At 40.7% G+C, this 23,625-nt stretch overlaps 1 protein-coding gene across 4 annotated transcripts in view; it reads right to left on the reverse strand.

The window, feature by feature from the left end:
- Nucleotides 1-23,625, reverse strand: part of LOC147309116 (uncharacterized) — a 131,614-nt gene that overhangs the window by 53,745 nt on the left and 54,244 nt on the right. For all 4 annotated transcript variants that reach the window (XM_086273586.1, XM_086273585.1, XM_086273584.1 and 1 more), the window contains exon 6: nt 16,551-17,903. In XM_086273586.1, coding sequence (XP_086129712.1) covers nt 16,551-17,903 — 1,353 coding nt within the window. The remainder of the gene's footprint in view (nt 1-16,550; nt 17,904-23,625) is intronic.

Genomic DNA, 23,625 nt, shown 5'->3' on the forward strand with positions numbered 1-23,625 from the left:
CTGCGTTCTTCCATTTGCGCAACATCTCTAAAGTTAGAAATATCCTGTCTCAGAGTGACGCTGAAAAACTAGTTCATGCATTTATTACTTCCAGGCTGGACTACTGTAACTCATTATTATCAGGAAGTCCTAAAAACTCCCTGAAAAGCCTTCAGCTAATCCAAAATGCTGCAGCAAGAGTCCTGACAGCGACTAGAAAGAGATAGTACCATATCACCCTATTAGAGCACTTCGCTCTCGCTCTGCAGGCCTACTTGTTGTTCCTAGAGTATTTAAAAGTAGAATGGGAGGCAGAGCCTTCAGTTTTCAGGCCCCTCTTCTGTGGAACCAGCTTCTAGTTTGGATTCGGGAGACAGACACTATCTCTACTTTTAAGATTAGGCTTCAAACTTTCCTTTTTGCTAAAGCATATAGTTAGGGCTGGACCAGGTGACCCTGGATCCTCCCTTAGTTATGCTGCAATAGACATAGGCTGCCGGGGATTCCCATGATGCATTGAGTTTTTCCTTTCCAGTCACCTTTCTCACTCACTATGTATTAATAGACCTCTCTGTGATTTGGCGTTATATAAATAAAATTGAATTGAATCCCTAGTAGACTGTGAATGTTTTAGGTGGCTGTGCACATGTAGCACATATATCACTAACTCAAGCTAAATTATCTGAGGTAAAAGTAACTTGTCAAAAACATGTCCCACATTTAGCTAAATATATTAGTATAAGAGATGTTGACCAGATGAGTAATAAATTCCACTGAACATTGTGCTTGTTTTATATTAATAGTGATGCAAAATGGACTAGTGAGAGATCTGACTGATCTGACCAATTAAGACTAAATAAGAAAATGAATGAATGGATATCTCATCATGTAAAATCTACCATTTAAAGAATATCTATATTTAAAGTTAGGGCAGATAAGTATATAAGAGAGTGGATAGGAAGTTTAAAAAATTTTTTTTTTTTAAAAATAATAATTTTATTTATGAAATATAGCACGATATTTTTATTTATATATGGACAAATTACAACAAAAGTTGCCTGAAGGCGACTGGTTGGATCTGTTAATGCAACATGGTCATGGCGAAGTGAGTAGTGGCTGTCTTTTGTGCACGGTGGTATTAAGTGTCACCAAGAGCGACTCATTAGGTTTGATTGCTCTGCATGCCTGTGTAATACTCAAAGCACAAGGCAATGGTGCCCTTATTACAATGACATCCACAACACACTAATAATTAAATTAAGATGAAGTCCAAACACTTGGAGCTGACGTAGACTATAAAAAAGGATTTTTAAGAGTTGTGCAGTGGTCTCAGCCTGGGACAAACCTTTGTAAGGAGGAATAGAACTCTTTCATCAGCTGTCAGTATTACATTACATTTCTCTGTAGGCTTGTTCAGCAAAGTGAAATTTCCAGGCACTTTCTAGGCATTCAAATGATGCTGTTTCCAGAGTGACCTGACATTCTGTGCTGCACTCATATCACAAACACCATGTGCACTGCAGTGAGAATAAATTGACTTCAAGGAGTGCAACCATCTGGAATTCAGCATTCTCTCTTGGCACAATCTACTAGAGATTCTTATGGTTGCCTAAAGGCAGAAGTAACCTTTCCAAAGGACCAAGGTCATGTTTTTAAAGGGGATATAGCTCTCATAATATCCTGTATGTACGTCATGGAACTCTAAACTGCAATGATGACTGTCTTGGAGCAGCGATGAATGTGAAAGTCCTGGATATATTAGGTAATAAATGACAGTTGGTTCTCTTACTCAGTATCTTGTATGTGGAGGAAATGTGCAGGTGTTAAGGCCTAACTGATTTGGAACGAGGCCAAATCACAACTGCTAGATGACTGGGTTGGAGCATGTCCAAAATGGCAAGGCAAGCAGGGTGTTTCTGATCAGCAGCACTGAGTACATACAGAGGTGGAAGCCACTAAGAACTAGCAATCATAATTGACTTAACCCTTTGAGATCAAAGTCCTCCAAGTTGCCCTCCTCAAAAAAGGGGTTAGGGATACCAGCGATGATGACTTAGACGTCAGTCCCCAGGCAGCTGTCTCCTGCTAATGTTTTGTTCTAGTAGTATCAGCCAGCAGTGTTACCTTCATCTTAACATCTGAGTCACCAAACAACCTGCGTGGCATTAGCCTTGAATTTTGTTTTACCCACATGCTAAACTGACAAATATTCAGAAACTACAAGATATCACATTACAAATTAAATCTCATACATTTTTTCTATTAGTGTAGAATTTTTCCATTAGGGAGTTCCAGGCAAAACTTTAATGGAAAACTGAACCTAATCCTATTCTATCAGTAACACTAACCCCTAAAGACCAAGTCCCATTCTGAAACCTGAAGATGAGCATTTTTGCCGTCATCTTCTCTGTGTTTTGAAACTCTATGTTATGAATGATAGGATTAATAACATTATTTTACAATGAATTTACAAAACTAGCTTACCAAGGTCAAGGTCAAGGGCCTTTTTCTCATAGTCTTCTAAAAGACCACAGGAGACACCAGGCACTTCTTTGTTGGCTTCACTTTTCAGACCGAAAGCTACCTTCATCTTTTTGTACTGCCAATGGTTCAACACTTAAAATAATATTAAACGATTAAAAGTACTTTAGAAAGACAGAGAATGTAGTAGAAAGCACTACTGAATATGTAGACAGTAGATAATCTGCCTCTTAAAGCAACTTGGGGCAGTCGAGTGTCTCCATCAAACACCACTTCACCCCTAATAGATGCCAGGCCTGTGCCAAAAGAGCAAGAACAGCTCATCAAGCGTGACTGAAAATGAATGAGTATTATTACATAATTATCCATAAACAATTTGTCTAGTGTAACCAAATGAGAGGAAGACATTAGACCGTTGCATAGCTTCAACAGACTTAGAAAGGATAGGTATTATGCAAAAGATCCAGGCACCACTTATGTTTGAGTATGGTTTAACTCACAACTGGGTTCAAGGTTTAAAGTGTGACAGATGACGACTTCCACTTTGTATTCAGTCCTTTGTAGGTACCTGCTGAACTATCAGATCTGAAGGATTTGTGGCCTGTAGCCAATACTCCATACATCAGGTTTCACTGTGTTGCTAGAGTACAGTGCAGTTCACCATGATGACACATAGTTAATATTTCACAGCTTTGTTTTTTCAACACTTCGTTTCCCTCTAGTACAAAAAAGAATATTACAACTAGTGTCTACTGTGACACAATCAAGCTCATTTCAATCAATCAATGAACTAAATGGCTAAACCAAGGCTTAGTATAAACAGATACATACAGATTATTTTGGACTTTGGACTATGAACCTTTAAAGCAGAGATGAAACAATCTTTTAATGAAACAAAAGTTGGATCATTCAGATTTGGGCAGAATCTTGCACATCTACATGATGCCTGTTTCTTTTGTGTCTCAGTGTCAGTCAGTGATGTTAGCTTAAGCACATTGTGTTTTTCTACACTTGTAATTGACACAAAGTTTCAATCCCATTTTATTACCAGTTCAGGAAACCAGATAATTATAAAGACATCATGTGCTTTTTTCCTACCAATTAAGTCAGGCTGAATTTATAAATATGAGAATCGTCTCCTTGTGACTGACGTGTGATGTGAGAAACCCTCTACCTTAATTGGCTCCATGAGCTGTGAGTCAATATCTCTGCCGATACCATAGCAGCCTCGATCAAGAAAGTGTGGAGAAAGTTGACGCTCGCTCTAAAAATATGTGTATGAGCTTTGAGTTATAGCTCAGAGCTTTGACACAAATTAGATCAATTTTAAAGTTTCTAATTACCTGAATTACTTCAGTGAGTCGTGTTTAAAAGTCACTGTAGCTCCAAATTCTGACCAAGTTAATTAGAAGGCTGAATCATTCGGCTAAACTACATAACCACCATTCCAGCATGGATTGTTTCTTTTACCAAATATTACAGTTTTGTGGATTAATGTTCTTTAAAAAATGACATCAAAGTCTGGCTCCTTGGAGGCAACACATGAAGAAATGAAGGGTGGCTCATTTCTTTGCAGAGTACTGCATGTGTCGTTAAAAAAGAATATCAGATCAGTTTATATGCAGATATGAACCAAAATGAGGTCTCTATGTCAGTTAGCGACCTATTTTTCTCCCTAACCTGACATCCATCTCTGCTGTTTGTCCTATTTGACTGAGAGAAGAGGGGCTTTGGAGAACTGCTGTGAAACATCCAATATTTGCAAGTTACTCTGAGAACTTGACAGTTAATTAAAATCCACTTGAAAAGTTTTTTTTACTGCTAAAAATGGAATGATACTAATAAAAAACGGATTAATAGTTAGTTTGTAAAGTAGCAATTTTTCATTAATGAATATTGTGTGGTGGGTCTAATAACATTATTGGATGACATTTACAAAACTGAAATCGGTTAAAATTCTGTTTCACTGCTTTCACTAAGAATTGACATTTGACTAATGACACAACCATTCAAACATTAATTACAACCTTACTAAAAATGATTATTATTGAACTTTTTCAATAGCAAAATAACAAGATACTGAAGTTTAATTAACTATTATTTACTATTTATTAACAATGATTATGTACAAATGTGATGACCTGTATAACGTTGAGAAACTGTCTCCTGGTTTTACTGCCGTTACTTTGACTTTCTTGCTGTTTGTACCACACCTTTCCCAACAGGTGAGTCACTCGATACTTACAGGTACAACCTCATGCTTCCATTTCTTCCTTGCCAGATTGTCTCTCCACAACTGCATTGCAACTCCACTGCTTTTGCATAATTCCCATGAGTTTTGCTTTTTTGGAGTTTTGGGAATATTTCTAGTACTCTGCCTCGTGTCTGCCTTTGTTACTTTGTTTGCATGGACTGCTTAACTCTTAGTTCAGCCATTAATTAAAGAATCTTAATTTTATAGACTTAATAGCTGCAATTATTTGGCATTATTAGGCCTATTTTTGCCTATGTTAGCATACTTTAATTACTGTTGTGATTTTTAAGGCAGAATACTGTTCAGAATACCCTAATCCTATGCACATTGTTAAAGACATTTTTTCTTTGCAAACGAAATTAAAGTTAAGTAATATTTTCAATATTATCTTCATAGGCAAAAAGAGAAACGATAGCAATGAGCTCCAATATTTCATTCCTTTACTCCAGTTCCTTCCTGTCCTTTCCAAGCTTTCTTTTCATTAGTATGCTAACGTGGCTGTACTTTGCCTATGAAAGGCCTGCTGTAAATGCAAATTCAGCCTGGAGAAATTATCTCTGGAAAGTTTGATGATTAGAAATTTGAAGTTGTTAAATACAGCCTCCTGAGTGTAAATGTAAAAATCTGTACTTGACTAAAACTTTGGCAACTCAACCACAGAGCCACTGGGGACACAAATAGAAGCTTGAGGCAGCAAAACAAAATCACATACGTAGACAAAGCAGCAAATGAAATCTTATCTAGTCTTGTGGCGCAGTTTATCGGAGGTGGAGGTCACAAACAGCTCTCTTTTTGAAGGTCAAGGATAAACTGGAGATGAAGGCAGAACATGCCACAGCTGGTTGCCCGTGGCACAGATCAGAAAAGGGAGAGAGAGTGAAAGAGAAACTGTGAGCAGTGTGGAGAGGTGGTGGTGGTGGTGGTGGTGGGGAGGGGGATCTTGTCAGAGCGTTTCTATTTTTAACTCTTCGACCTCACTGAGTGTCACACCCAGTCCACCCCTTCTCCATCCCTCACTTGCAGAGTCTCTGTGTTTCCACGGCAACCGCCTCCCATGTCTCCCTGACAACGCCCTCCTCAACCCTCCTCCCTCCCAAACTACCATCAATGCCGACACCCCCACAGCCCCCACCCACACCCAAATTGTCGATGCGGTGGTTATTATGGTTCTGCAGCAACGCGGGGAGTCTGGGAGGGAGAGGGAAAGATGTGATGTGGATGGAGGAGACAGTAAGGGCAAAGAGGGAGGGAGGAGGCAGGGGAAGAAAATGAGGGATGGAGGGCATTAAAAGAAAGGACAAATAGAGAGAAGGAGGGTGGGTAGACGGGGGAATGGGGAAGACAGAAGATAAAGATGAGACATGATAAAGGGTAGAAGAGAAAGCGGGAGAACGGTAGGAATAGAAAGATTAAATAAAGCTAATACATGAGGAAGAGACTTAACCAGAGAGGGGATTGAGGCTACTAAGAAGAAAACTGGGGTGAAGTATGGAGGTGATAAGTCGGGAGAAAAGGAGGGCAAGAAACAAAAATTATTTCCAAAACCTCCCCCTTAGCCCACTTGTTGTTCCTATGACTGGAATTAATTTAAAAGCACCACAGAGATTTTTAATTAGGAAAATTAGAGCTGATAAAACATCAAAGACAATATATTTTGTCCTAAAATAAGAAAGAAAAAGATACATTTTGAGACCCAAATAAGCAAATAGAAGACTGGCAGATACTTCTAGCCTCTACATTGCAATTTTTGTTACGTGCCAGTGAGTCAGAATTGGCAGGAACGCAGGAAGATGGAGCGACTTTCAGATGATCTGCAGGCAGCAGATGGGAAGGAGTGAAAAAATTATAAAAATACAGGAGAAGGAGGAATAGTGCAAACACTGGCATGCAAAGGGCAGAGGAGAAGACAGGTAAAGATGTCAATCTTCAGTCCAAAGCTGTTCTTTAGAGGATCTATGTCTTATGTTGAGCTCACTTGTGAGTAAAATTCTGCCTTTTAGAGAGTCTAAACACTACTGAGAGATAAGCAACCTTACATAGTCATCACGTGACTGAACCAAATGAGCTGTCATGATGAGTGAGCAGTCAGATATCTAAGCATGGATAGTTAGGTGAAATACACGTTTCCAGTCTCTACATTAAGATAAACTAACAGGTTGAAGCTACATATTTGTTACATATGAGAGTAGTATCAATCATCTCAAGGTTGGGTGCATGTTACGTTTCTTCCACAGTGTGTCCTTTGTCCATCAGTGAGCCTGATTCTGCCAGAGGTTTCTTCCTTTAAAATGGGAGTTTTTCCTTTCAACTGCCGCCAGGCGCTTGCACAGAGATCTCATAGTTGTTGGTTTTTTTCTGTGTTACTGTAGGAACTTTATCTAATAATCTAAGGAGCTTGGAAAGAAAAGCGTCTGGACTTCTTTGAGTTGCTTGAAGTTGAGTTGCTTGAAGACGTTTCACCTCTCATCTGAGAAGCTTCTTCAGTTCTAACGGACCCTTAGAACTGAAGAAGCTTCTCGGATTAGAGGTGAAACGTCTTCAAGCAACTCAAAGAAGTCCAGAAGCTTTTCTTTCCTAGCTCCTTAGACTATGATGACCTGGATGACTGAGAACCTTCACAGACATATTTTTATCTATGGGTTGCATTGTTGTATTTTGTCATGTTTCTCAGGTCTTTGTCTGAATTTCTACGAACATTATTGCTAAGGATTGTCTTATTGCATTGGAGTCACACTGGGTTAAATATGTACACTTGGGTTTTAAGGGGTATTTATTATTTTCTTCTTTTTTTTGGGTTGTATGGAAGCCCCAAACGCAATTTCATTGTTCTTGACAATGACAATAAATAAATAAATACTAAATAAATACTAAATAATACTAAATATCTAATAATATGAAGCGCGTTGAGGTGACTGTTACTGTGATATGGTGCTAGAGTTTCTACACTCGACAATGGTGAAAGCGAATATAGATCACATCACTCCTAACTCAGAATTTCTTCACAGTTTCTGGTCATAGAGTATGAAGGACCAGGATTACTTAGGATGAGAAATAATTAGCACATAATTATTCATTACCAATAGAAAAGATAATACTGGTTACGCAATCTTACTTAATTCTAACATAGCTGAAATTTTCAAATTCACCATGTCCTTATAATGAAGCTTCTGGTGCTGAGTGATCACGTTTACCTTGATATTGAGCGCTCTCTGGTTATGGCTAACAATGTCAAAATGTTCAAAAGGACATTTTACTCAAGACCATTAGAGATAAAAGAAGACTGATACTGTATTCATTAATATTTAGTGGCAGGCGCTGTTCTGAGACATTTGTGACAGTGATTAAGTCAGAAACAGCATGAAAGGAGGAAGGTAGGTAGCTAATGTGACCTATTTATTAATTCAATCATTCATTTTCTTCAACTTATCTAATTCAGGGTTGCGGGAGGGCTGTCATTTATCTCAGCAACAGGGCAGTAGTTGGGGTACAACCTAGACAGGTCGTCAGTCTGTTGGGCTGGAGCTGAGATAGAATGCCCTAGCACATACTCAGTAAGATGCTGAGCCATTAGTTGATGTGGGCTGTCTACTTATGTAAAACATCCATCCATCCATCCATCTTCATCTGCTTTATCCAGGGCCGGGTCGCGGGGGCAGCAGCCTAAGCAAAGAGGCCCAGACCTCCCTCTCCCCAGCCACCTCCTCCAGCTTATCCGGGGGAATACCAAGGCGTTCCCAGGTCAGCCGAGAGATATAATCTCTCCAGCGTGTCCTGGGTCTGCCCCGGGGCCTCCTCCCGGTGGGACATGCCTGGAACACCTCACCCAGGAGGCGCCCAGGGGGCATCCTTGTCAGATGCCCGAACCACCTCAGCTGGCTCCTTTCGATGTGGAGCAGCAGCTGCTCTACTCTGAGCCCCTCCCGGATGGCCGAACTTCTCACCCTATCTCTAAGGGAGAGGCCAGCCACCCTTCGGAGGAAGCTCATTTCTGCCGCTTGTATCCGCGATCTCGTTCTTTCGGTCACTACCCACAGCTCGTGGCCATAGGTGAGGGTAGGGACGTAGATCGACCGGTAAATTGAGAGCTTCGCTTTTACACTCAGCTCCCTCTTCACCACGACGGACCGGTGCAGCATCCGCATTACTGCAGCTGCAGCCCCAATCCGTCTGTCGATCTCCGGCTCCCTTCTCCCATCACTCGCGAACAAGACCCCGAGATACTTGAACTCCTCCACTTGGGGCAGGAACTCATCCCCGACCCGGAGTGGGCACTCCACCCTTTTCCGGCTGAGAACCATGGCCTCAGATTTGGAGGTGCTGATCCTCATTCCCGCTGCTTCACACTCGGCTGCGAACCGTTCCAGTGCGAGCTGGAGGCCCTCATCCGATGAAGCCAACAGAACCACATCATCTGCAAAAATCAGAGATGAGATTCTGAGGCCACCAAAGCGAAAGCCCTCCGCCACCTGGCTGCGCCTAGAAATCCTGTCCATAAAAATTATGAACAGAACCGGAGACAAAGGGCAGCCCTGGCGGAGCCCATCACCCACTGGGAACGAGTCCGACTTATTGTCGGCAATGCGAACCAAGCTCTTGCAACGGTTGTATAGGGATCGAATGGCCCGTAGCAATGGGCCAGACACCCCATACTCCCGCAACACCTCCCACAGGACACCCCGAGAGACATGGTCGTATGCCTTCTCCAAGTCCACAAAACACATGTAGACTGGTTGGGCAAACTCCCATGCACCCTCAAGTATCCTGGAGAGGATAAAGAGCTGGTCCAGTGTTCCGCGACCAGGACGAAAACCGCATTGTTCCTCCTGTATCCGAGGTTCGACTAGCAGACGAACTCTCCTTTTCAGCACCCTGGCATAGACTTTCCCAGGGAGGCTGAGGAGTGTGATCCCCCTGTAGTTGGAACACACCCTCCGGTCCCCCTTCTTAAAGATGGGGACCACCACCCCGGTCTGCCAGTCCACATGTAAAACAAATGCAGCTAAATGAAAGCTGCTGTGTGTAAAATGTTAGTTATGTGTAAACGGAACCATTACCAGCAACTTCAGGAAACATATATATCTGACTAATGCAGTGTTTGTCTAATTTAGCAAAGCTGTTGCTGTACCAGTGTTAGCCTCCTGGCACCAGTGATGCTGCTGCTTATTGTTACGAAAACAAGTCTGCACCGATCACATGGAAACAGTTAGCAATGGCTTTAAACACTTCTTCAAATTTTCCTAATTAGTGCTCAGACAAGCAGCGGTGACAGCTTTGTCAGTGGATAGCAGTCGCACATGCAAAACAAACTCAATCTTAATTGCCAGTTAAAAGAAAAATCAGACACTGAAAACACTGAAAATAAATGTGGAGCACATTTGTGAATAAAAAATGAAATGCAGCCCAGTTTTTTCTAATGAAAAAAGTTGATAACAACACTAAGGTGACTCAGTCAGATGGACTCTGTCCTCTCTGTCCTCTGTCCTACATTTTAGACCATAAAATGCTTCAAAAATAGAACCAAAATTGGATTTTTGCCAAATGAATGTGACGAAACAATGCTTTGTAAAAACTAAAAAAGAATATTTACAGTTATGCCGAGACACGACAATATTATGACACCTGCACATGTTTCTTGGTGATGATTTCAGAGAGCAGTGGTTCATAGGTGTAATTTCTGTAGCAGGCACCTGATGGAGCCAGTGAGCAGGGCTGAGATTCTACAACAGCAACCTTCTTAACAGCCGACACAGACTGCAACATGACTGTATGCAGTGTTACACAGCCAACCACAACACACTGGGTTTCCCGGTGGTTATCTCAATTTCTAGAATTTGCTTTGATTTAATCTCCCTGGCTCTCTCTCAAGGACGAATCCAGGACACAGCATCAGGTAAAAGATGGTTGCCACTTTGCTTTGCATACCAGAGACTCTTTGTCTCACACACACACATTGACACAGCAGGAACGACAACAATTTCTTCTTTCTTTCGGACTACATGCACATTGAAAAAATGAGGGTGTGTTCGCCTTACATAAGGGTGAAACAGTCACTGTCATCAATATTGTATATGAGAGAAAGATGCAGAGTTAAAAATAGATGGAGTCAAGATAAAGTCAGGAGAGAGAAACTCCCAGACTGGCTGGGTAATAAAAACATACAACCTGCGCAGTCTGGGCCAAATTACACAGAGTGAAGAGACTAACACACAAGGTCATTAACAGCAGCAATTTTTAATATCTAATATTTAATATTTGATCACATCGGAGCACAGCAGCAACCATACAACCAGACACCCTTTGGAGGAAGGGTGGCTGGTTGTCTCTAATATTACTGAAATACTACTGTTAAAAATATATTTTTAATCATTTAACCTGCAATCACTGATTCTATGTTGTTGTGGATACAACCCTGCCCATTTTAAGCAGTCACATAGAAGTTGTGTTTCAGGTAAACTCAAACAGACTCTTTAATAACTCCATTTTTGATCTCTACTAATTCCCAAAGGAAATAATGTACAGTTGTGGTGAAAAATGTACATACACTCACCGTGGACATGACTCTCACAGTAACTTTAAATTATTTATTAGAGCTGTTCTATTTCCAGCATTAGCGTTTTTGCCTCTCAGCAAACACAGAAATACAAGCTACAGGATACAAGTTGGATGAGAAAGATTCACTATAACTGTGGTCATTCAAAAAAAACATCAATACATCACTATGCCTTACATAGTGATGTCAGTCTCACAGTAAACCACGCGAAATACATGTCAAATGCAACACAACTGTCTTCCAAGTACTGTAATGTGTAGTGAACCACATTAAACACATCCTGCAATAAACAGCTGAATAAATTTGTGATTTCAGTCGTTTCCAGCTTTTGTTAGGAAATGTCATTGAGATTTTTGGTAACACTAAATCGTAGCAATAACAAACCATAAAGTTTTCTGCAAACACAATGGGAAATGTGCAGTTCAAATTTGAACTGTGGAATAAAAACTTAAGGAAAAATCTGTGAAAAATCATCGCAGCCCTGCAAACATCATCACTGTATTTGTAATGCTGAAGAGTCGTACAGGATGTGGGGCTGACTTAGGCACCATAAAAATCAACCCATTTAGAGAGTGCCAAGTATCATCACTTACATTTATTTAGTCATTCAAAGTCACTGGTTGTTTACTTATATCTTTATGAAAATGAATTATAGATGTATTTTCTATGAGATTTCTGGTTTAAACATTAGTCTCCAGTAGAGATGGCACGATACCACTTTTTTATGTCCGATACCGATACCGATATCATAAATTTGGATATCTGCCGATACCGATATGAATCCGATATAGTGTTTTTTAATCAACAAAACTGTTTTTTAAAATATCTTGCTGCATTTTGCAAGTCTGCAAGTTCATACTCAAGTTTAAAACAACAACTACACTAAAGCTATTCTGTTATACCTGTATACAAAAAAAATATTTCATAGTTCAGCAATACTGATCAATCTAATAAACTTAAACCTACACCATCCTCCCTATTCTGGTATTTTAAAGAGTACTTAGCGTAAATATTAAGCAACCTAACTAATAGGGTTCCAACTCCCAGCAACAACAAAAATAAATAAATAAAAAATAAGGAACCACCCCTCACGCGCCACCTCATGATGCTTAATCGACGTAATCAACCTTAATTTGATGCAGTGTGAAAAAAAATGCACAGAAATCAATTATTTTTCAAGAAATATTAAATAGATTCAACATCTTTCTTCAACAAAATTGCAGACTGCACAGATGGTACCTTCCCAAAGTAAAAAGTACTATAGCTTACTAGGGTATATTAGACTTAATAGTCACTATATACAGTAATTGACTTCTATTCATTTTACATCAAATTAAAACTTTGGGTGTCAGATAATTATTTATTAAAAGCTCGACATTTTAAATGAGAATAAGAAAGAAAAGTATGTCTTTGTGCCCCCTTTTCCCTGTTCATGCCCTATCGGCCCCCCTGGCTAAACTTTGCTAGATCCGCCCCTGCACAGTTACCAGCGTCAGCTACGTAGAAAAAGATCCTGGTGTAGAAAGTAATATTAAATAAATTCTAACAACAGCTTATCAAGCTTAAACGTTCTGCTGTTGTTCAGCCGCTGGTTTCCTCTTTCTGGTGCAAAGTGGGCCAAAAACAAACAAGAGAGACGGACTCGCAACAGAAAAGCCGATCAGCTGATCATTAAGCAGTTTCATGATTGAAGTAGCAGCAGGAGAGAGAGAGAGAGAGAGAGAGAGAGGCAGTCGCTTGTTAAGCTTAACGTGGGAATGCTTTACAAACATTCAGAGATGGACTTACACACTTGCTTTACTTCTCTCGGGGATAACTTTGTCGGAGATGAAATGCCAGGTTGCTAGCGAAGCTCCACATGCTATCCAGACCACCGACAGGTCCTGCATGCCACAGCCGCTCTATCACGTGATGCATACTGCTCCGACGTGCTAACGTTCTGAGGTGAGTTACGGCGTGTTGCAAGTTTTGCGAGGTGCTTTCGTGATATTTAATGGATCGGATTACATTTTTTATTTTTCTCCGATATCCGATCCAGTAATTTAGGTCAGTATCGGACCGATACCGATACGTAATATCGGATCGGTCCATCTCTAGTCTCCAGGTCAAAACTGGACTATAAATGGACAGATCCAGGCATTCTTTCCATGTACATTAGTGAGTTCGTCAGACCCCATCTTACAAAGGAGGGAATGAACCTTAGACTTGAGATACATACAGTGTACAGTTTTCACCTAAAGAAGGTAATGTGGTGATGTATGCTGGGCTAGGTGGATGAAATCTCAAATTAGCTTTAAGAATCTTAAACCACAGGAACATCCCTCAGTTCACTTTTAGAAATAAAATACATTTTCTGTGTTCTGTGTATTTAAATACTTCACTGTCATCCACATCCACAAACAAACACAGGGACAAGCATACTAAACATCCCCAAAATGATCTAACATAAGGATGTGCAAACTTCCTGGGTCAGAAAGAAGAAAAAGGGAAAAGGGAAACTTGTTCTTACCTGTGGAGGTTACATTGTTGGTGGCATTATGAAAAAGAAAAAATGGAAAGGGAGAGAGAAAAAAATCAAGTTTACTCGCTTTAGAATTAACTCCATTGTCTTATACACAATTCTCCAACGTCAGCTCTAACAATCCCTCTGCTTTAAGACCTCTCTCGCTAAAATAAGACTCGAGTATTGAGTCATGTACCTGAAAACTTTCGCTCAGGCCAAGATCTGTGTGGAAGAGACAGACGCAATTCTAGCTACTTGACAAAACCTTTTATCTAAAGAGCATTAAACACATATTTCACCAGGAGTGTCAGGGTGGTTTAAGGTCGGGACTAAAGCGAAGCACAGGGAATTACAGTAGAAAGTAAATCTTCATAAGGAGGGTACGAGATGTAGTCTGTAGCGACAGAGTGATCAGGCTAGAATGCAGGCATTTCAAGTAAGAGGAAGGAGTACTAGAATGAGGTGCCATCAGGGTTTTTCTCAGGTTACAGGAGGCAGGCCTTACCAGGCACTGGACAGTAAACTGCAGGTTACTATGTGGCTGGTGATTGGTTAGATTTGGATGGATATGCCTGTCTGTTGTAATAACAACAGGGGAAAATCCTGTTACATGAAGGTTACTTCTAATCAGGATAATAATGCAAAAACAAAGATTGTAATCTGAAGTATGACCTGAGCAAAAATATAAATTCCTCCGTACCTACAAATTAACTATGTTTAAGATTGGTGGTCCTGAGAGGTCAAACAGACTGCAACTTAAGAAAATACCAGTAAATAGAAAAATACTACAAAAACACACAAAACACAACAGAAGCTGAATAAAACAGAGTGGAACTAGAAAAAAATCTCACAAAACAAGAGCAGAGAAGTGTTACGATATGAATGTGACAGAAACCAAAACATGTGAAGGACTGCACTGAGACATGCATGAGAGAAACAGAGGAGTCTGTGTGTTTTTATCATATGATTCACATAAAAACTGCACATATGTGTTTGCTATTAGCAGTTTACTGTTAGCTTGTGAATTTTGTAACTGTTGCGTCCACGTTGTTGTCTCCCTAAAAACACTTCTGTTGTGTTTTTAAGTTGGTATTTTTGTGCCGTTTTTTTCTGTTTCACTTGTGTTTTATCCAACTTCTGTTATGTGTTTTACAGTATTTTCCTCTTTGCTGGTATTTTCTTGAGTTGATCACATCGGAGCACATTGCTGCGGTGAGGGCCACCGTTTGATCTTTTTTTAGATCCCCTAATTCTTGGCCAATGAAATATAAAGAATAAATTGAAGTCCCTTGTTACAAGATTTAATCTAACAATGAGGGGCATGAAAATGGTTCAGAGACCGATACTTGACTTTAATGTGAAAATATGGTCACTCACAGGTGACACATGGGTAACTTTATGATGAAGGTCACATCCTGTGGCTCAAAGTAGTAGAGATTTGAGGATTTTTTGGTTCATTTTGGGTCAAATACTACATTGTAGAGAATTTAGAAAATAGCTGAATGGAGTAATGCATCTTTAACATATAACACGTCATATATAGTTTATAATAAACACCTGCAATAGAATTCACTACTGAAAATCACTGCGAAAATAAAACTTTAGAGGTGAAAAAATAAAAAACTGGGTTTTGTGCCTTATCGACCTAATAAATAAATGAAAGATGAATTTGTAACACATTTTCCAGTTTTCTTGTTCACAACCATAGACTGTGTATAAAAGATGGGCATAGCCTTTGCATCTGAAAAATCAAGTGCTTTCTGATACTCAGGAAGTGGTAACTCCTGGTGTCTAAAAGGAAGTACAGAAGTCTAAGGGCTCCCTCGCTCTGTGACCTCAGCTGACATTTTTCTGATGAGTCACTATTAGTTCAGATAACAAGGTTATGCTTTAGTTCCAGCCTGATTTTGACTGACACATTGCATTCCTATGACTGTGCAGTCCTGCTTAATTTCACAGTTTGGCATCAAAAAGACAAGATGGCAGCATGACAGCAGTAACACACCTCTAAAGTTTGCAAATGAACAAATGGCATCACAGTGGCTACATCCTGTCCATCTTTTATATGACGTCTATGGTCACGGCCACACCTTGCCTCTTCTACATACACTAATTTGCCTCTATGCAGATGATTAAAGTCTACAAAGTTACTGACTGAATCTGAAAGGCATTGACAAACTGGCTTTTCCATGCAGCGACCCAGGTTATGTGTGTTTTTACAGACAAAAAGGAGATAGTGGTAGGTTACATAGCAGCTGACAATCACATGAAACAGTAGACAGTGGAGCAAGCATAGACGGCAGCAGCTATCAGCAGCAGGTCAAGTATTATCAAATTGTTATGATCACAGTAACAGATACACAGAGGCAGGCAGAGGAAAATCCAATCAGACAGTTTACCCTGGCAGGTTTGTAGGGCCCGACCAGCACAGTACATTTGTGTCCCATAGTCATGCTGGCAGCATAGGATATTATTATATTTGGACACAAATGAATTTCTGTCTGCGATATTTTCCAGATTATATTTGCAGTAGTAACAAAGAGCAGATGTTTATCTGTCGTAAAGGTAAATATCTTAAAAGCTGATTAAACAGAAGCTGTTCTGGATATATCTGTCGGGCCCCGGTTATTTCGGATTCACAGGCGACAGGATCGAGCACCAAGCAGGCAAAGAGCCATGCATACAGGGAGACAAACATCACTACTTCTTGCTATTCTAGCCTACAATCACTTTTCTTTAAATTAGCTCCATGTTATTCATAATCTTCCCTGTAGTTCACCAACCTTCCAATGGGGGGAGCTGTGGCGACGAGGACTCCTGGTGGTCTGAGTGTGCAGGGAGAGAGGGAGGGGCTGCTTGGGTGATGGGAGGAGGGGGTGTGGCTGAGCTAAGGGACACTGGTACGCATTTGGGGGGAGTGTCTGGTGATGACGATGCAGGGGTGGCTTCTTTCTTACAGGAAGCAGCTGAGGAATTAAGAGGTGTGGCTGAAGTGGTAGAGGATGCAGGACCGGCGGTTCCCGTGGAGGCCACTGCTGCTGTTCTAACAACAGGAGTGGCCTCCGAATTACTGGGGGTAGCTGTGCAGGACATTAGTGTGGCTGAGGGGATGAAAGGCTTGGCATCGACGTTGAGGGCCGATCCAGCTATGGCTGCTGAAGGATATGTTTCTGCTGAAGTTAAAGGTGATGGACTGGTGGACACAGTGGGGGGAAGGTCTGAAGTGCTCTTGAAAGGGTTGAAATCAGAAGCAGCTTGTGAAGCAGGGACAGTGGTTTCTACTGGGGTTGACTTTGTGAGGGAAGCAGGAGCAAGTGAGGCTGTGTTGGTGATGGGGGTGGTTGTCTGGGAGTCGGGAGTGGAACCCGGTGGGGTCTGGAGAACTGAATCAAGGAAAGAGAAGGTCTGGGAGACAGGGCTTAGGTTGTCCCCTGTCATTAGTGCTAGGCTACCGCTGACATCCCCAGCTAAACTATTCTTGGTGACTGTACTAGCAGCTGTGCTAATATGGTTTTCAGGTTTGGCTGACATTCTCTCTTCAATGGGCTTTTGCCCATTTTTAACAGACACAGAAAAGTCATCTAAACACATAGGCTCGTAGGAGCGCGAAGACAAATCTGATACTTGGCCAACATGGGAACAGTTGGTAAAACTTGTGGGTATCTGTTCAGGGGCAGAGGGTAGAGTGGGGCTGGGGATGGAGTTTGGAGCTTTGGGGTCACTAGAGCCAATGTCAGCACCTGCAGCCCACTTAGGGGCAACTGTAGCTGGTGTGGGAGAGACAGGCTGCTGTGGAGCTCCCCACTCCTCTGGAAGTCTTGCCCGACTCTTAGTCTTTCTGCCTTTTACCCTACCCCCTCCTCCACTCTCTCTGATCTCCCACTCCCAGTTCTCCTCCTCATCTTCGTCCTCCTCCACCTCCCTTCTGCCTTCATCCTGCATCCTGCTGATGTTATTCTCCTGGCTATCCAAGAAGTCGTAGACCTCATCACGGCCCTTCCTCTTCTTCTTCCGTCGCCGCTGCTGCTGCTTGCCGGCTTCGTTCCCCGGCCCTGCTCTGTCAGGGCTGAGGGGTTCAGAGTTGGAGGATGTAGCACTGCTGTCATCCACTGAGCCGCTGGGAGAGAGGATGGGAGCTGCCGAGGGGGAGGGTTTTATAAGAGGAGGAACCAATCACATACTGTGTCAGAGAAACACCTGATAAAAAGCCATCAGATTATGGTTACTATAGCTGTACTCGTTATTTCAGGTTTAAATCTGATTTAACTGGGTGTACCAGCTATTTTGGTAAATAACTCTTGCATCTATGACAGTGAAAGTAAGTTGATGTAGTGAAGATAATAGGATTACTCTAAATTCATGTTGAAATATGAGTTTTTATGAAATAAGCTAAAGCAGACATTTTTCCCCCCTCTTACGCAGTTGGGTTAACTTATGCAAGATATGTATCTTACCTTAGAAAGGGTTTCTGTGGTTTCACAAGAGCACTCAGTGGTGCTTGATATCCTAAGTTGTGCTTTCCAGGCTGACATTTCTTAACTTCATCAAAACCCCCAGTCTGTTATGTCTACCATTGCCAGACGCTGCTATACAATCAAAATGATTTAACGACCATTGTGGTTGACGATACGTTAAAGAAGCTACACAATTTTAGGCTAAAAACAAACTCTAACCAGCAAGCTGTCTTGTTAATAGTGCTCTTTAGTGGGTGCATTACAAGAGCTTAAGCCCTCACTGTCCTTACTGTTGCACTGACTACCTGTCCTTCAACATGATTCAGGTAGTTTTTTTGTCTAAACCAAAGTAATTAGAGTAGTTTGCATCCAGAGTATTCCCTGATGTGTGCTACATGTGAGAAAGGACGTGTGTGAAAACTACACCAACATAGCTAACTAAAAATTGTTCGAAGTTCAGGTTTGATAATAGCTACAGACTCTACAAAAGAAAAATACCACATTTAGGCAGCGCTACTTCTTGGTCCTTTCAAGTTGCACTGAGGGCAGCCTACTCTTTAGGCCATCTTTGGGTACCAAAAAGGTATCACATGAGTCCCTGGATGAGGACTACCTGATGAGAGTTAACTTCAGTAGATATCTCTGCAATGCAAGTTAGAGGCATCTCTGACATTCAGTGATAGCTTTTAGTTCTTCGCATCCTGTTAATAAGTTCAATTATGCACATTAATTGAGCAAAGCTGGACTAATTTCCTACTAATGTTAAATTTGTTTATTTGTAGAGATAAGTGTCTTCTATGAGTTTATCTTATTCTCATTGCTTAACAAATACTGTAAATAATAAACGTCTGTTATTACTGTCACCTGGAGCCTTGACTCATCCCCCAAAAAACAAAGAACAGACATTTTTGTGGAACATAACTTATTTTAAAATGTTACTCGTTTAAATTTATTACCTGCTGAAATATTTCGGTGTGGTGTACATACACTGTAAAATAACAACCGGATGAAGACAGATTATTTTTAGTGACATCACATGATATGGTTGGACAGGAGAAACACCTAAGCTGGTACTATAGAAGATGTATTAGCAATGCATTTGGAAAGCACACGTGGCTACATGCTATAATACGCAATAAATTCCCGCCTTGTGTACTAGTGGTATGCCACATGCCAACCAGGAAATGCACATAAAATCATGAAGTGAAGTTTGTTTTGCTGGGTTGGTTTCCAGTGATAGTAACCATAGTCTGACTGCTCTTAGGCTCTTTTTAGGCACAACATTTTCAACAATTTATTGCAGTAAGTTGTATGTGATGGTGCCTGCTTTTATAAATACATTCAACCTGTATTTGCTTTACTCACCTGTTGTTTTGTCTATGGTTCTGTAAAGACTATAATAGATCACACGTGCATAAAACGTTTTATAGATGCTGTTTTACACCAGGCATTAGATATATTTGCTTGGTGTCCCAGCTGCCTGGATTTGACTGGATATACTGTAAACTAAAATTTCACTGACAACAACGTTTGAGGGAACCTTTTAGGACCAAGTTAGACTGTGATTGACATGCACATTTGTGTGCATGAAGGGTAATGTTGTTTTTAGTTGTTACTCTTTATGATAATAACTATAATGTAAAATGAGAGGAAGTCAAAACTGAAAGTTGGTCATATAGTTTGGTGTAGATTTCTGTTTTCCAAATTGCCAGTGAAGTCTGAAAGGAAGTGCCAGTCAACCAGTAAATGTGTGATGCAAGTGTCCTTTTGCACAAATATGCATAATTCTGAATATTTAAACATCATCATCACCACCATCCAGGATACAAAGTTGCTCTTAGAGGGAGGACGCACACACGCCACAGAAAAATAAGCACACTGTGAGAGCAATGCAACCTTGAAGCAACTTAAACAGACAAATATACCAAGCACAGTTAACACAGGATCTAGCATGCAAGAACAAAATTAAAAACATGCGTGTCTACTAAGTGCACATTCAAACGCACTCAAATCACATTAAGCGTTAGGAACGCACTGCGGAATCACAAAACGATCAAATGGCAGACAAAGCAAAAAATGTTCAGCCTGCACTGAAATGATCTTCTTATTTGTCTGTTCCCACTATCTTCTCTTATTTGAGGAATGAAGGCATCGCAGTTGGCTCTGGCTTTTTCCTCTGAATCCATATTTCTCAATTATTTCTGACAAGCACGTCATCAGCTCAGAGAGAACAAGAAACAGTAAGATGAACAGACAGAAACAGGCAAACTGTAAAATAGTCTATGACTGCTCATCGGCTCTTCTTCCAGTCTAAAATATTATTATTTTTTCTAGTTTTCATCATCCTAACTGCAGTCTTACATCACTACTTATTAATGGAAATCCAGAAAAAGGTGCAATCCTCTCTAAATCTGGCACCTTTCCCAGCATGGTTTAATTGATTGACTTGGCTATTTTCTCCCAACAACCTGATGCTTGCCCTGCTATAAACAACACTAAAGGAAGACAAGACCAGGGATATTATCATCTATATTTAATAGGATAACATATTTAATGGGAGTACTTCTTAATCTGGACTCTGGCAAACCGCCATGAAATACATTAAGGTTGGAGCATGGGCTGCTTTGAACACATGACCCATGCAAAAACACAGTATGAGCTGTAATTTGCCAAATTCTATTTAAGGTTTACCGCAGACAGAGCAGGAGCGCAGTGGACTGCAAGCCTTAAACACAGGATAGTAAACGCAGAAGAATAGAAGCATGTTTGGAAAATGTGTCATCAGTATCCTGCAGAAATATCCCCACACTGAGTTGTAGACACAACTTAAAAAGACACACAGAATTTGTGTTATAAATGACTATTTTCCATACTTATAAAGCACCTCAGCAATGACACTTCCATGAATGTAAATTCCTAAATTGTGCCAATGCCTAGACAGATCCAATTTAATCCCCCTGTGACTTTAAGTAACATGTTTTTGTTTTTTTGCTCTTTTATTGTTGCTTCATTAGATACCCAGTGATGTGAGACAGGAGGAAGTGGAGGGGCATGACTCGCCATCACCCCAAATTTGGGTTTCTGTTTTCTGCCTGCCGACAGGGATGAGTTATTCATGCTCACTGAAGCTTAAAGATAATGTGGGACAATCAAAAAACAAACTTTTAAGATGTTTCTGGCAACTGTGTCGACAGGAAATTATGATTTGGCGTCAATGGAATGACATTACTGCTTTCTCACTTCGTAGTTACAGTTAGTTAGAGTGCGTCTTTGCCTCTGGACACCACCACAGTGGGTTTTAAATAATTCAATCAAAATGTGACTAAAGTGTAGACTTTTATTCAAGGGTTTTACAAAAGGATTGCACTAATTGTTCAGGAATTACAGATGAATTACATTAGGAATTCTACACTACATTTTCTTTCTGTTTTTAACGCCTGGATGAAAGTCTAGATGAATATCTTATTTCTTTGCCTTGAGAAAATCTTTTCTTTTGCAGCAGACTGTTGATTTAGCCACTCTGAAAGTGTTTGCTAGCTTCTTTTATCTCTCTGACAGGTTTATTTGGATTTGTCAGTCTGACGATGGCCTTTCCTCACTTGCATCAGTATCTCATTGTACCACATATTTGCAGTTCCATAGAGTCTCTGTCATAGAGTCTCATCCCAACACTTAATGCAATATATTTTGTGAAACTCTTAAATTAAACCTGAAAGTCTGCACTTTTATCACATTTGCTTGTCCTTTACTGTTAACAACTGTTAAGAGAAATTGAGGGACAGCAGATGAGTTCTGAGTGAGGGGACAAGCAGGATTGTCAAGCAGGAAGGTTACATTTTTTCACCTTGGTTATGTAAAACCGTGTTTCCCAGCCTTTTGGAGCCACGGCGCATATTTCACTTTAGAAACATCACACGGCACACCACCAAAAAAAATGTCACAAAAAGCATTTTGAGAATTTTCCCCCGCAGACCAAGTATAGCTCGGTCTGTCCCCAATATACCTTTTTTGCTTTCTTGTGACCACTGCTCATGCCAGGGCCTTCATCTGGGTCGCTTAGAGCAGTGCTTCCCAACCACTGTGCTGCGGCACATAGGTGTGCCATGAAAAATGATCAGGTGTGCCGTGGAAGATTATCTGATTCCACCTGATGAGTACTCTAAACCAGCGGTCCCCAACCCCCGGGCCTCGGACCGGTACCGGTCCGTGAGAGTTGAGGCTCAGGGGTGAAATGTCTGGTTTTCAGCGTTATTTTGTTATCGTTTTTAGCGTTAACTCGGTTTTCCTGAGTCTTTTCACGTGTGTTATGAATAAATCTTCTTTTTTTCGGTGCCGGTGCTAGTTTTATTTTGTTGTATTTATCCGTGACACCTTAAAGGCCGGTCCGTGAAAATATTGTCGGGCATAAACTGGTCCGTGGCGCAAAAAAGGTTGGAGACCGCTGCTCTAAACGACCATGACTAATGGGCAGACCAATTACATTCTGTTCCACTAGAGGGCAGTACAACTACCTGCTCTAATTAAATGGGTTGCCAACTGCCAGTAAAACAGAAATTACATAATAGTCATGCTCTGAGACCATGCAGCTTATAATAGCAATAGATAAATATTTGAAAAGATAAAGCAGTCAATCTGACCTGAGTCCTGGAGAAAATTCTGACCCAGATGAAGGCCCTAGCATGAGTAATGGTCAGAAGAAAGCATACAAGGTATACTGGGGACAAATTGAGCCCATTCTGCTATACCTGGTGCGCGGGGGAAGATCATCAAATTGCTTTTTGTGACACTTTTGGTTTGGTGGTGTTGCTTAAGAGTCCTAATCAGGTAGAACCAGATAATCTTCCAGGGCAAACCCGATCATTTCTCGCGGCACAGTGGTTTGGAAACACTGATGTAAAAGGAGAAGGACCAACTACCAATTTTCAGCCAGTAGGAGAAAGCTTCATCAATAGCCAAATAAAGCTAGCTAGCTCACAGCTTCAGATTTTTATCAGGTATTGACATAATGCACATTGTGATGTTCTCTGAACATATGTTTGTTGTCCTTACTTGAGAAGAATTTAACATAGATAAGGCTCAACAAACTGTAATTATCTGCAAAATATGTTAGCTGCTGCAACAATTGTGGTGTACAAATGCATCCATTACAGTAGCCTTTAATGGCTAACAGCTGAGCTCACCTTTGGCTTTAGAAGAGCAATTTTGAAAGTATCTAGTATATATATTCATTGGGTCACTGATGCATGAGATCTGCTGAGAGACAGGGACTTAACTCAATAGAAGCTGTTACATAACTGTTAGCTGGCTTTAAGCTAGAAGGACTATCTTTAGTACACCAACAAGCAGAATACAGAAAAGCTAATGAATAAAAATATTACTAAATGTTTAATAAGTTCTGCCTAAA

This window comes from Aulonocara sp. 'chitande type north' Nkhata Bay, linkage group LG18 (genome assembly GCF_057382095.1).
Source record: "Aulonocara sp. 'chitande type north' Nkhata Bay isolate Kocher_YH1m ecotype deep benthic linkage group LG18, A_spYH_male_GT1.1, whole genome shotgun sequence".
NCBI classification, from domain to species: Eukaryota; Metazoa; Chordata; class Actinopteri; order Cichliformes; family Cichlidae; genus Aulonocara; species Aulonocara sp. 'chitande type north' Nkhata Bay.